Source organism: Vanellus vanellus, assembly GCF_965231255.1.
Source record: "Vanellus vanellus genome assembly, chromosome: 2".
NCBI classification, from domain to species: Eukaryota; Metazoa; Chordata; class Aves; order Charadriiformes; family Charadriidae; genus Vanellus; species Vanellus vanellus.
The window spans coordinates 63,708,474-63,723,350 of NC_138906.1; the positions used below are offsets into that span (position 1 = coordinate 63,708,474).

General features: G+C 43.2%; 1 protein-coding gene across 1 annotated transcript; it reads left to right on the forward strand.

The window, feature by feature from the left end:
• Positions 1-1,846: 1,846 nt before the first annotated feature.
• Positions 1,847-7,560, forward strand: EIF1B (eukaryotic translation initiation factor 1B). Its single transcript, XM_082478971.1, has 5 exons — positions 1,847-1,866; positions 2,003-2,210; positions 4,558-4,721; positions 5,428-5,529; positions 6,094-7,560. Exons 2-5 carry the CDS (start codon positions 2,180-2,182, stop codon positions 6,136-6,138), a joined length of 342 nt encoding a protein of 113 aa, XP_082335097.1. The 5' UTR covers positions 1,847-1,866; positions 2,003-2,179; the 3' UTR covers positions 6,139-7,560.
• The last annotated feature ends 7,317 nt before the right edge of the window (positions 7,561-14,877 follow it).

The window sequence follows — 14,877 nt, forward strand, 5'->3', positions numbered from 1 at the left end:
CGCTCCTGTGGTCCCAGCCCAACTGTTGCAGGATTATGCAAGTGGAGTGTATCTGAGGTTTTAACCTTTGAGTTTAATTTTTAACTCAAATCAGTTTGCTGATCTAGCTTATCACAATGCCCCACAGACAGCGGTACTAGCCCAGCAAAGGTAACAAAAAACAGTGGCTGGAATGAAAAAAAGGATGTCAGGCCTGTTTTGCTGCTGGGAAAAAAGTTTCATGGGATGACAATGGAAGAGCAAAAGAGACAACTATATTTTTCACAGAGATGACGAGTTTGAAAAAATACACGACAGCCAAAAATTTCCTACATTAATAGTAATGTATAAGTTCTCTGAGAGAGGTGCGGGAGACATTCTGGGGACATGTCCCTGAGGATGTGTGTCCTGAGCTTGTTCAACCTGCCCATAAGGTGTCTGTGTCTAGCTTTGCCTTCTTAATCCACAGGCATTGTCCAAACCATGGCATGCCTCTGTGACTGAAGCAGTTGCCTCAAGCTCTGTAATTAGCATCTCCCCATCCTCCCATTACTGTCCCAATAGCACCTTTTGCAGCTGCTTGGGAAAGAATTAGACAACCCTTCTCTACAACCCATACTGTGGTGAAAAGCTGGTAGCAAAGGGTAAGCAGAGGTTTTGTACTACGGCAAATGGCCCTGCTTTCCCCAAAGGAAAAAGAAAAGCTTCCTTACAAAGTGCCAGGACCAGAAACTTTCTTAGACCAATGCACGCTGACATTCATAAGACTACTGCAGTGCTGATCCAGGCCTTGGATCACAGAAGACAAATATCCCTCTGATTTAAACGGACTGAAGCTTAGTATAAAAGCCAAAGAAAAAAAAAAAGAAAGAAAAAATATAGGTTCTGGCAGTTGTCCCAATGCAACTAGGTTATTGTACATCTGCAAAGCCATTAATCACCTCCTGAGGACTGGCGAGCTTCGTACCACAAGCACACCTTTCCAAAGGCAAACCTTTACCATTGCAGCCCCACCACCACTTGTGTCCTCCCCCCACACAAATGGTCAGCAGGAAGCTGCCGAATGGGCAGTCCCCAGGCAGCCTGGCCGGACAGCCATGGTGGTATCTGGTGCCTCGGGAACGCAGCAGCTCCACCTCGCTGGCAGCGCCCACCGGGAAGGAAGGGCAAGCACGCCAAGGGGGAGACACGAGCGGTTTGTGGGGTGCAAACTGGCTCCCCCAGTGCATTCATGTATGTTGTGCAACGTTTGAGCCAAGCAAGGTAGGCCGGAGGGAGAGGGTTTTTTCCAAACAAGTAGGACATGGGAAGGGGGAAGCCCTCTCCCAGTTTTTTGGGAGTTAGCTTGGAATTCCAGTCAGCTTGGGAGGACGTGGGGACATCAGGAACCATCACCACCCCAACCAAAGGCACAGTAGCGGGGTGTCACCCCACCAGGGCCTGTGCTGTCCCCGAGGGCCGGAGTGGGCAGCCTGGAGAACGAGGGGCCTCAGCGATCCGCCCGCATTGCTTTTGGGGCCCCTCCTGTGGGGACCCGGGCTCCTGAGCTGGTGACATCCAGTTGCCCGGATCCCTCTCGGAGAAAGCCGGGACCCGCCAACACCTAGCCCGGCCCTGAAGCAGCGGCCCACCAGCGCCACCTGCTCCCCCCCCCCCCCCGGCCGCCTCGACGCTGCCGCCGCGGGGAGCGGCGCGGTGCATTCTGGGTACTGTAGTCCTTCGGGCTGCCGCGCCGCGGCCGCGGAGCATTGTGGGGGACACGGGACGGGACTCTCCTTCCCGTGAGGCAGCACGGGGGCGGAGGGGGGCGGTGGCCATCACGTGCCCGGCGCGGCCCGGGCGAACCGCCATTTTATGAGGAAAAACGGTGGCCGCTGCCCGTTAGCGGTAGCGTGGGGCGGGGTGCCGGGGGTGCGGGGCGTGGGGGGTCTCCCACCCCTCTTTATTTCCTTTTGCGCATTCTCCTCCTTTTACTCCTTTCTCTTTCTCTCTTCCCCCTCCCCTTTCCCTCCCTCTCTCTCAGATTCGCCCCCCTCCCCCCCTCCCTCCGCTTTTGTTATCCCTCCCCTCGCTTCCTCCCTTCCCTCCCTCCCTCCTTCCCCGCCCCCGCCGGCACTGCGGAGCCGGAGCCAGACGTGACCCGAGCGGACCCAGCCGCGGCCTTTTCCCCGCTGTTCCAAGCCTCTCGCCGCAGAGTCGCATGTCATCTATCCAGAACCTCCAATCCTTCGGTAAGGGCCTCCGCCGACACCCCGCCACCCCCGTGTGCCGCGAGGGAGCCCCCCCCGCAGTCACCACCACCCCACGCTCGGGAAACCCACCCCGCGGCTATGGCTGCCCCCCCCCCCCCCCCCCCCGCTGTCCGTGCTGCCGACCCCCGGCGTGGTTCTCCCCCCGCTTTCCCCCCCGGGCCGCCGGTGCCCCCATCACGCACACCGCCTCCCTCCGTCGTGACATTGAGGCCGTGGCTGAGCGGGTGTCGCCGTCCCCGGAGCTCCGTAAAGGCGGCTCCGACGGCTCGTCCTTGTCGTCCCGGCCTCGGGACGTGCGCTGTGTGCGCGGCGGGGAGACCTCGGCTGGGAGAGTCGCCGCCCTCCCCGTGTGCTCCCTTTCCGTTCCCCCGGGAGATGCTGCCGGGTACCGGCCTCTGATCCCCCCCCGCCATACTGCGCTGTTTGCCTGAATGCCTGCTTGCCCCCCAACTGGGCTTTTCTGTCAGCACTGCAGTCCCAAAGTTGTAATTTTTGCGGGCGGAGGGAGTTTAGGGTTCGCATCCGCCGCTAAGGAAGGAAATCATCTCCTCCGTTCCAGTTGCTTGTTGATTTGCTGCCTCATCCTTACCAATGTGCCAAAACCTGATACGCGCCCCGCGGAGGGTATTGTTTCTATACATTGAGCTATAGGTAGGTCATTTCTCTTGTATTAGGGAAGTTTACCATGCTGGACGTGGTTCTTCACCTTCCTTATCTATAGGCAACAGAAGTGAGCAAGTTAACACTTTATACGATAATGTGGTTAGACTTTTGGTCTCTTTTATCTCTAATCTTCTGCACATACAAGCCACGTGAGAAGGTTGTGTTAATCGCGATTTGGGAGCTGATCCAGGGTTTAGGGAGGTGCTGCCCAAAGGATTTGTCTGAAGTAATCCAGTGTTAACGCCTACAGCGCTGATGTATCTCCCACCTAGAATCCTAAATTCTGCCAAGTGATCTTCACGCAGGCCCCTTTTTCTTTCACCTGTTCTTTGACTGAAATTTTCTATTAGTGTTTGCACTGCAAGCTGTGTGGGGACAGTGAAATTCAGCATGTTTTAACACATGCCGTAGTAGAAATTAAGCCAGTCAAGCTTCCCAGTGCTGTACTTCTCTTCCTTTGGTGCTTGTATCCTCATGATGCTTTCAGTGACTTTAATGCTTTTGTCATTCCTATTTCTACAAGGGTCCGTCTGTCTACAGCTGAACCACTTCTGTTACTACTTCTGCTGAAGTTTTACTCTTTTGGGGTGTTTGTTTCAAGTGGGTGGCAAAACTTGATCACTGTTTTAGGTTTGAGTTTTGGATGGAAGTTTAGGAAATTGCAGCTTGCATGGCTGTTGAACCTACACTTTCTGAAGATCAGACCCTTCAATATGATTCTGATTAGTATCCAAAAAATTACTTGGGATTAGTTTTAAAAAAAACAACAAAACTTACAGTACTTCATGCTTTAAGATTTATTTGGAGCTACTGATTAGGAAACTTGTAGGGCTATCAAATTTCTTGATAAGAGTGAGTGTAAAGTATGTTTTTGTGGAGAACAGAGAATAAGAAGTATAACCCGGAAACCCTTCTTCTTCCTAGACACCTTCCTATTTCACCTGTGCTAGATAAATTAAAGCTTGGAAGAATTTGAGAACTGACCTTTCTATAGTCAAAGCCTAAATGGATTTTGTTACAATCCTTTCCTAAAACTACTGACTGGCAGAGGGGTCCTGGTTTACAGACAGCCTCTGACATCTGTTAGTGTACGTTGCTGTGTTTTGTTTACATCAGTAGCCAAGAATTACATCCATGCCTTAAAATGCTGGTAGTGCGGTAGTTGTCATGGTATGACTTCTGGACCTGTAAAGGAGTGTGTCTACAAGAGCATTTTGATTTTTCTGTCCTTAACAGCTGATCTGATAAAAGATATGACTTCTGTATTTCGCTTAAAATGCATGTATCTGTCTAAAACTTACATGCACTTGATGTTCTCTCAGACCTCTGTTTTCAGGTTCAGAGCTTCAGGTTTTACAGTGTGCGAGATATAGTGAAGTAAATTGATACTGTAGCTGAAAATTGTTTATATCCAGAAAAGCATTGAAGAAACAGGATGCAGGATAGCTGAGAGCGCTATGCTGAGTTAGTAGGCTAGTGAGATTTAATACAGCTGTAGAAAAAAAAAAGTACTCCGATTTTAACAGTGTATTTTTAAACAGGGAGAAAACAGGAAGATTATCCCTTAAATAAAGCTCTTTGTGAAGTGAGAAATTTACCTGTTAGTTTTTGAGCTTGGGTATTTTCCTTTGTGGGAATTACATGAATTTTTTTCTTCCTGCAGACCCCTTTGCTGATGCAACAAAGGGTGACGACTTACTCCCAGCGGGGACTGAGGACTACATTCATATAAGGATCCAGCAACGAAACGGAAGAAAGACACTAACAACTGTTCAGGGAATTGCAGATGATTATGACAAGAAGAAACTTGTGAAAGCTTTCAAAAAGGTGAAGTTGCTCATTTGATTTAATAAAAAAGATATTATATAAAGGAGTATGATAGCTTTTAATGCTAAGTAACTGAATATTTGTTTTATTTCATTCTTGCTGATGCACATCACTTTCATATTTAGGTTGATCCCTTTCCCTGTCTTAAAACTCCTATCAGTGTCTAGTGACACTGATTTTCGCTAAAAAGTTAAATGTTTCTTTCCTATAAAGAAGTAAATATAATATTTTCTGAATGTTTCACTAAAATTTCACAGATATCTGGCTTTTTTGATGTGAAGAATAGAATCAGTCTAAAGTAGAACTCATTTTGCATTCCAGCTTCTGTCATAGCTGGAGTGCTGTTGAAATAGAGATCATGAGTTTCACCAGGATGAAAATATTTATTTTAAAATAGCGTGGAGCTGAAAGGCTGTATCTTATGACTTTGTTTTCCATTCTTGCAATGAGTGTTGGCCAGTTCCTCCTGCACAGTATCTAATCCTGTCTTTGCCTGAATTTACCATCAGTAAACAGTTTGTGTCTGTACGCATCAGCAGATATATTCCGTTTGCTCTCAAAACCAGTGTAAAATGGATCTATCCTTTGCCTTGCTTGGCATCAGAATTTAGTATGCAGCTTCTGTGACAAAATTCTGCTGAAAAGACTTACTAAGCAAAATCATAATGTACATCGGATGCCTTACAGTATGAATGTTTCTCTCTAGAAATTTGCTTGTAATGGTACTGTGATTGAACATCCTGAATACGGTGAAGTTATCCAGCTTCAAGGTGACCAGAGGAAGAACATTTGCCAATTCCTCTTGGAGGTGAGGGACTGCAGATAAATATCTAAACCTCTCTGGAAGCAGTAGAGTGACAGGTGGCAGTGATGTTAATTAACCAGCTAAAGATGTCCACTATAGTTCCTTTGTATTTTCAGCCAAAAAGTAAAATGACACTTGCAGAATGCGAGTAAGAATCAAAGCAGTGTAGAATGCATTTACCCTGCAACAACATACCGCTTGTTCTCTGGCAGTGCAGCTTGAGTTCTTCATTTGTAAAATCAAGTGTTTGAGACTGAAAACACTTTAGAGGAAAAAGTCTTTCACCACTAGGTTAGTGATGCAAATCATGATGTAGAGATGCTACACTGTCAAAGAATAAGTGCTAGGAGGACTACAGAACAAGACAGATGTCTGATAAGTTTTTCTTTTTTGTGAAGTCAATTCTTCTCTTGGCCCAGAAACATTCTGGAAACTAGAAAACTGCTTTACTGAGTATATACTGTGTGGCAGTTTCTTTAGTCAGAGCATAAGATCGTGGTAAATTGATATAACTGTAATATCCTAAGCATGTAAGCTTTACTGAAATGTGTTGCTTTTCTCCTTTAGATTGGCATTGTCAAGGAAGAACAACTGAAGGTTCATGGTTTCTAAAATACCTGTACTCTCATGAAGAACCCTGCAGTATTTGGTCTTACCTAGCCTGGCTCTTCCATCAAAAATGAATCTTTGTAGTGAATGGACTTCCCTGTTACCTGAACATTTAAAATTTGATTCAGATTTGCATGTCTGCGTGAAACATGTGGTGTGTAGGCTAGAAACACATAAGAAAACTTCAGTAAGGTGGTAATGATGACACTTGTGAACCTTAACACATTTCCAATGGAAATGTTTTAGCGATGATTGTTCAGGTTACTACTCTCCACCTGACTTAAATGTGTGGGTTGTATTAAAATAGTGTGTGTTGTTGCTTAGAAATAAAAGTTTGTTCTTATATTTTCTGGGATATCTGAAATGCTTTAGCTTAAGTTTTAAACTAGCACAGCACCCTTACTAAAGAATGGCTAAAACATTTTTGTGGTAAGTGTAGCTCACTGCTCATTAAATAAATTGGAAAATCTACATGATGAAGTATTAGCTAATTAATCAGTACATTAGCTTGATGTGATCTTATCCTGTAGCTGTAAGACTAGAGCTTTGAAGTCTCTTGTGTAGGTGTATCTTAGTAGCAGCATGATAAGACATAAATTGTTTTCTGAGTAAGTAACTGGGTATTCTCTAAAATTTACTGCAGTGACTATTAGTGTTAAGCATAGTAGGCTAAAACAAGCTGAACTCCTTAGGGCTGCTATTACTGAGAACATGTTAAACATCTAGGTCCTACATAGTACTCCCAGAATATTTGAAGGAAGTGCATGGGATTTTATATCTCTTCTGTCAGTGAGTGAACGGGAAAGACATTGAGTTGGCTTCTGCCATGACTGTGCATTTAATGTTGGCAAGCAGAGTGCTTTAATTAGCTGGTAGTGTTAGCTATGGAAGTAAGGAAGGGAACAGGCCCTACACTAACCTTTCTTTTTTTTCCTGGTGTGAAAAGTTTTGCTATCACTCACAATTAATAAGGAGGGTTTTATAATGGGGTTTGGGTGTTACTATAGAAAGCTGATTTTGTCTACTTTTCTAGCAGGCAATTCATTCACTGTGATCTAAAGTTATAGTAGGTTTGTTCCACGATGCTTTTCATCTAGTTTGAGTTAGCTGTAGGCATTCGGTATTTTGCTTTTAAGAGATGTCTCTTTATAGAATGAAATGACTTTGAAAAATGCAAATCTTATCTTCCATGTGAGATAGGCATGGAAATTTTCTCTGAAACAATTCAAAACATGCTGAGCTGGGAAAGCATATGAATAGTGGGAAAAGTTTAAAAAAAAAAAAAAAAAAAAAAAAAAAAAAACCAAACCAAAAACAAAAAAACACCAAAACAAACCCTTCTTGTAATATCATGTATTCTCTGGAAAGGAAGAAAGAGACATTTCTTTACTGCTAAGACTTATTAATAACTTAGAAAAAAAAGAACTGATGACTACCTATATAAACATCAAGAATAGGCGAAACTGTATTACTTAATATCACCTGTGCCTATACTGTGTTTCCTGCTCAGACTTGCCGTTCTAAAAAGAAATGCTCAATTTTAATTCACTTGAACTTTTTTTTTTTTAAGTTTTCTGAATTCAGCTGTGAACCTTTATGGCACTAACAACAATTAGGGGAGCGTTATAGAGCATTCATATGACAGTTTCTTTCTCTGTCTGATCTAGACAATTCTACCTGTAAGAATCCAGTGTCCAGTCTCTCAGTCTCCACAAATTCTGCCTGGCATTACTGATCTTAATTGTTCCAGAAAAAGGATGTTCCAGAAGATTGAATACTGTTAAGGTATAATATGTTCAGGAGGAGGGAAAGCCTGCTGCACAATGTGAAATACCGGCATGCAGAAGGAAAATCCAAAGAATAAGTCTTACGCAAGTCTTGCACATTAGCAGAATAAAATCATCATACTGCAAGTTTACCTAGTCTTGATTCATAGATGCTAAAATAATTAATCCTTTGGGGGTATGTAGCATTTCATGATTTTCACTTTATCAAATGCCAGAAAAACTGACGTTCTCATTTAAAGCTTATTCTCCTGCCCGAGAGGAAAAACAAGCAGTATCTTCTCCTATTTCACTGGTATTACATGAGTACTTCTAGTGGGTTTTTGAATTGGAGATTAACAAATGATTAGCAAGTCTCATGTGCTACTGAGTCAGTCTTCATTTCAGATGGCATTCCATTAACTTCTACTACCTAAGCTTGAGTCATTTCTCTGTTGTCATTCTGCTTGAAATAAATAAGAAAAAAATTTGTTTTCTTCCTCCTCATTTAAAAGTCCTTTCTGATGGGAAGAGCCTTGCAGTTCATGGGTGGCTTGGATTTTATGCACCAGTGGAGCTGCTTATGTTTTGACCTTTGAAGGGCAAAATTAAAAGGAGAGGATATAAGAAGTAGTTCATTTGAAGCTCAAATAGATGAGAATTGTGGCCAGAAACGATCTTTCTAGAAGGAAAGCAGAACTTTTTTATTCTGGAAATGTTTTAAATTAGGACAGTGTCTCGGTAAGACTGTAACTAACCTTGTTAGAAGCCCAACCCTCTGTGTGTGTTCTAGAGGAAAGGCTTCAACAATTTCATGTTTTGTCATCCTAGCCTGAAATGTCTTTGTTAAAGCTCAGTCTATTTAGAATACATATGCATGCCTCAAGAATGCTGAAAAACGTGAAAGACTTTGGGAAAGAATTGTTTAAATGAGTGCCATGAAAACATGTTTGCACAGCAAAGGCAGGTTTCAGTCTTTCCGTCTATTCCAAAATAGGTTAAAAAATGGTAGAGGATGTAGCCCATAACTGTCGAGGCAGTAAAAGGGAGCTAATAATGGAAAAAACACTTGAACCACAGTAGTAGGATTTGAGACTGGGCAAGCTCAGACTGCAAAGAATTGTGGCTTCTTTTTGTTGGAATATTGCGAAGTCTGTGTCTTTCAGGTCTCCAAATCAAGACTGCCTTCTCAGTGATATCTAGTCTTAACCACAAGCTGCAATTAGTTGTAGGAACTGCCAGTTCAAATTCACAGCCTTGCTGTCCATATTGCATTAGGCTGTTGTAGCCGATTCTTTTAGCTGATACACTGGAGTAAGGTGTATTCAATGAATAAGTTCGTTGAATTGTCTTTTCAGACTGTACATCTGCTTAATGCAGCTATGAACAGTGAAGCTATCTCTTCCCAAATAGTGGTAGCAGTCCTTATTTGTAGAAGATGAGGTTTAGGAATTTAAGTCTGTAGGCTGCCTGCTTCCTCTTGTGTGAATTATCAGACCCTTGACCTTCACCTGTGGTCTTCTAAATCTGACCATGTGTTTGAGATGAGCACGAAGAGCACAACTATGGGCAGATGAACAATAATTTTCTCAAGTGAAAGACCCTTTGAAAAGAATAGTTCCTAGATTGTGTGTGTGTACTGTTCATTGGTTCAATGGCTTAGCTTAAACCTTACTTCCTGCCCTAACAGTCTTGCACAGCCTACATGAAAAGCATTTTGTCCTGGAGAACTTTTTGGGGGAGGGAGGGGCAATCCAACAACAAAAAAAACACCTTAGGAAGTTTATATCTTGTCTGTTCTCATTAACTTAGATTCACCTGGACTGCAAGACCTCTAAAACGTTATTTCTGTATCTTTAAAAATTGTAATTAAACTTCCTTGAGAGCTTGGCATTTAAGGTTCTAAATATATCTAAAGCTGTTATAAAACTCAAAAATGTGAAGAGTTGTTGGAGTTTAAGTTCTAAATATTTGAAAAAATAATGATTAAGCAGAGGTCTTCCTTTTGTTCTATTCTGCCATCCTGCTTATAATCAGTATGCAGTTGCCCTAATGATGCATGTGCACTTACAGAGCTGTCAGTAAGCAGATACCCCTGCTGTAGTGAGGTACCCTATTTGTAGTTTTTGTGGGATCTTATCTACTGTGCTGCACTGTTAGAGGTTGTACTACTCTAAATTAACAGTATAGGACAGATGTACCTTGAGTTCCAGTCAATTATCTTTTCCTTAATCCTTCTGGAAGGCTCAGGTGCACAGGATCCATGTATTACACCCTTGTTTAAAGTCACTCAGGATTTCCTCGTACTCTGAAGTATGTCCAAGATTGGTATTTAGCCAGGTAAAGAATGGGGGAGGCCTTTTTATAGATTATTCTGGGACATGGTAGGGGCTACTGTCACTTTTGGTTCAGTGTTGATTAGTGTCACTGAGTGGTCCTCTAATTAATGTGCTACTGCCGCTAGGGAGATAGAAGTAGTCTCAGAGGATCATGTGTATGTAAGAATCTGTCTTCCTCCTACAACTCTGTACATCCATACTCAGTTTAGTTAGGAATGTGTCCCCCATGTGCGGCAAGATGAAGGTTACTTTCCAGTTGCAAGATCAAAAGCTCTTGAGATGAGTAAGGGGAAAATGACATAGTAGTTTTATGCTTGCTGTACAGGTGCTTCATACCTACTGTTTCCAGTTTACATTAAAAAAGAAAATCTCAAAAGAAGATTTGTTCTTGGCATGCCTTTTTAATGTTTGCTGCATGCCTATGATTGATCTCTTTATGAATGAGTATTGGAGTATTGCTAGAGAGTTGAGACAACAAAGTCTTTTGAAATAAAATGTACCAATGTTATGTCTGCTTTTCTAAAACAAATGGAATTTTGTGCTATTATTAAGGAGAATTGGGTTTTTTTTGGTGGAAGATAGAATTAGTGTAATTTAATAGTGATGTATTTGATCCTGCTGTAATCAGCTTTGATTTATTCAAGAAATGTTATATTTGGTCTTTTAAATTTCTACCATAATCTGTACTAACCACCTTAAAAATATTGTAGCTTGTACTGGGATATAATAGCTCTGAAACAAGATGATGGTACAGGCTTGAGGTCTAAAGTTTTGGGTAGGAGAAGATCATCTAATCTCTTGAATAAGCAAAATGCACAGTGTTTAAGGTGAAGCCAGTGACATGTACTCAAGTTCTGGTCTCAGCTCTTTTAGAATGTCTTGCATCTGTGAAATGTGACAGCACATTTCTGAAATTAATTTGGGGTCTGATTAAAAGTACTTGTGTGTATAATAAATGCTTTTTTCCATTTTAAGCCATCTTTGCTATGATTATGCAGCAGAACATCACGATCCAGACTTAGCTCTCCAAGTTATGAGTAGCTGAATTCTGCAGATGTGGTTGCAAGTACACTGGTCATGCTCCTCAAAGACAGGGTTTAGCTGTCAGCTGTGTTTGCGGTCCTTCTCACAATTGGAGCGGGAAACAGCATTGTTCCTACAGTATAGACGGACAAGCCTTGGGTATCGTGATGGGACAGCTAACCCCATGAAAGCGCTCACGCTACAGTTGTTTTGGTAGCGTGTGCCCCCAAGTGAAATAGAAGCGTGCTCTTTGACAAATGACAAATGCGTTGATGTGCAATCAGAGAACAGTTCTGCGGTAAGAAGGTTAAAAATGGTGTATTCCCAAGAGCCCTGCTGGAAAACTACTGAAGGGCAGCCCCTGTTGCAGAGGAAGCAGCCTATAGCTGCTCTCCAACAAAGTTAGATACTCATGTGATGGGGTACCTCCTGATGAATGATGGGCTACACCTCAATAAGTGCCAGATGCATTGGTGGTATCAACACATCTGTACTTGTTAACACTGAAAAAGATGGCCCTGCAAGATGATACTTGTCAGTGTCTGTACAGTACTTGTCAGTATCTGATATTATTGAGTTACACCTGTAACTCAAAGCCCAGATCTGGATTAGGACTTAAAGATACAGAACAAAACCACTGTCCAGGTTCCTTTAGTAAATAGTAGCCTGTAAATTAATCCATGTATTACCAAGATAATTTATATGAGTGAGAATGCAGTATAAAAAAAGCTCCTTCTAGGGAATATTGAAAGAAGATTGTTTTGGAACAGGTTGCCCAGAGAAGTTGTAGGTGCCCCATCCCTGGAGGTGTTCAAGGCCAGATTGGATGGGGCTTTGAGTAACCTGGTCTAGTAGGTGTCCATGCTCGTGGCGGGGGGGGGGGAGGTAGATGATCTTTAAGTTAACTTCCAACCTAAACCATTCTATGATTCCTTCCTTACCTACATTTCCTTTAGGTAAGATTTTGCAGTGGCATGGAGAAACGTTCTGATTGTCCAGTAGTGGTTTTACTTCAGAGAAAATACTGTGAACAGTGCTCTGTCTGAAAGTAGCTGGGACTGGAGTTCTCACCCACCGCTGCCTCGCTTGCCTTGCATGCTAAGCTGTTGTCCCTCCCCTCGGTGCCCTTTAACATCTCTTGGGGTCATCAGATTGCTTAATTTCTCGTGGTAGTAGAAGTCAATTCCAGTGCTGGCTTAAGTTGCATTGAAACTAGATCATCCTTCAGTAATGCTATGGAAGATAAAAAAGGGTTCTGCAGAGGATGAGAGGGGAGCACCTTGCTTCCAAGTAGAGCAATGCAGAACCCTTCAAGTTGCCTCCACCTGAAGCCAGTCTGAATGCAGCAGCATCTGCTGCCTCGTGGTTTGCGCTGCACAGAAGCAGCTGTGCAATTTCCATGCCTTAGCTGGTTCTTCACAGCAGCTCAGCCTGATACACAGCTGTGTCTCTGGCAATAAATTCAAAGTGATCATGATCTGACCACATAGAAATGGACATATACTGTGTGTCTGTCCCTACGGTCCTTTAATTGCTTTTTGTCTGTCTGATAAAAGTAGTATCTTGACAACTTCAGGGCAGTACCCTGGAAACAGGGAAAATTGCCAGTTGTCCACTGTGGAGATTTACAGGGGAAAAAAAAACAAACCCCAAACACGTAAAGTTGTAGAAATCATCAAGGCCAACATTCAGAACAACAAATGAGCTTCCGAGGATGCAATTTTATGTACAAAAGCGAGAGCAGCCTGTCGGTAGCAGCTGCACATTGCTGCATGAAGCTACAGGCAGTAGGAATGCACAGGGAATGTGCTTAAAATGGTAACAGCCCTCATATAACTGTTTTGAGGCTCTACAGGCTGTTTTCCAAAGGAGGTGGTGGTGGTGTTACCTGGAAATTTTTGTGCCTAGGCTGTATTCTTAGCAGTTTACTCAGTGTAACCCCTCTCCCTAACCACCTAAATAATAAGAGATGATCTCTAATCTGTTAATTTCTAGTATCTTATTAGCTGTCTCAATTTGATTTTGGGCTACTAATATTCACGTTGTTAAGGTATGTTTTCAGGAGGAAGACATTAGGTATGCTTTAAAAAGAAAGCTTAGCTGAAACAATTGAATACAAGGTGACAATGTGGGAATCTTCCAAGTGCATGATTTGGGTGTTATATTTCTGCAAAGAAGCTATTAAAGTTGAAGCCTCTCTTGTGTTACCATAAAAGGCATTTCCTGCCCAGGAGAGTTCTTGCTCAGTTTATTTCAGTGCCCTAAATCAGCCCCGAAGTGGTGGTTTCTCCCAGGTCCTCATCTGGAAGGCACAGCATGGATGGTGTGAGCTTTCGGAAAGCCTGCTGCAACTGGTCCTGCTCTCCTGAGCCCCGGGAACATGCACTGCCCTGGGAATGCATGCTGCCCCGGGATGGGCTGCCAGCTCTGTCTGCTGAGCGGCACTGCTGCATGGTGGTAACAGCAGAGGTAGCAAAAAAAAGAAACAAAAGGTTTGGCTTGCAGTTTCTACTATATGTAGTGGTTTAGTGATCTGGCGAAGTGGCTGCGGGGAGCAAAGGGATGGCCTTTTTTCCAGTCCCTTCACAGGTACGTATCAAGAGAAATGGCCCTGAAGTTAACAGAATTGGACAGATCATATTTTCAGGATCGCATCTTACAGTGCTGATACTGGCAAAGCATCCACTGACTTTTATTTTTCAAAAGTTTACTTGACCTTTACTTTTGGACAAGAGATTTTCCTGTTCACTGAAATTTGGGCCTTAGCTGGTGTGGCTCCATCTGATCAGACTGAAAGATCTAGAAAAACCACCTTGCCTCTGTCCCCACCCTCTTCACACTGGTTTTATATGTGAGCAGTTTTAAATACTTTGGGTTTGGACATACAAGCCCCTTGTATCTATATAAGCACTTCTCTTGATGTCTTCTCCAAGAATATGTTCCATGTTTCCTCCTGCCATCAAAGAAATGTTGTATTTTTGGGGCTTCTCCGAAGGTCCAGGCATGCCTTAGCACAGGATTCTTTTGTTCTCGTGCGTCATATATAATTAGGAAGTCTAAATTTACAGAGGGAAATCCAGAGCAGCTGTAGACTGTAACGTCACACAAAGTCTGATTTAAAAGAGCTCCCCTGTATGTTTCTGCATCGTTGATGTGATGTGTTACACAGGCACATAGTGCATTTTCTATTTAATCATGCTTGACTCTTCCTGGTGATGCTCTGGAGGAAGCCTGCCTGCTCCTCCAGTAAAGAAATGAAAGCGCAGTGGGAAGACTTGCTGCTGTTTCGGCTTTGTTCCTACAGGAACAAGCTGTTCAACACTGGGGGCTTAAGTCTGACCTCAAGCCAGGCTGCAAAGCAGTCTAGATGGAGCCACCATTCCCTCTGCTCTACTCCTGCATCCATCAGTTACGTCATGTCCTGCAGGTAAGATCTCCAGGTCAGGGCTCCTATCCGCATCCTATGTATGTAGGTGAAACACCAGGCACGCTGACTGATTCTTGACCAGACAACTGACATGCAAATGTAATGAGTAAATTAGTAGTAGTAGCAGCAGTGAGTAGATTGTAGATAGATACAGCTACACAAAGCGACTTGCTTGTTATTTTGACCCTAA

Excerpts from the sequence above, each read along its gene's own strand:
- EIF1B (XM_082478971.1), top strand. The coding sequence starts at position 2,180 with ATGTCATCTATCCAGAACCTCCAATCCTTCG. Across the intron at positions 2,211-4,557 it reads CCAGAACCTCCAATCCTTCG|ACCCCTTTGCTGATGCAACA; the intron begins GTAAGGGCCTCC and ends TTCTTCCTGCAG. Across the intron at positions 4,722-5,427 it reads TTGTGAAAGCTTTCAAAAAG|AAATTTGCTTGTAATGGTAC; the intron begins GTGAAGTTGCTC and ends GTTTCTCTCTAG.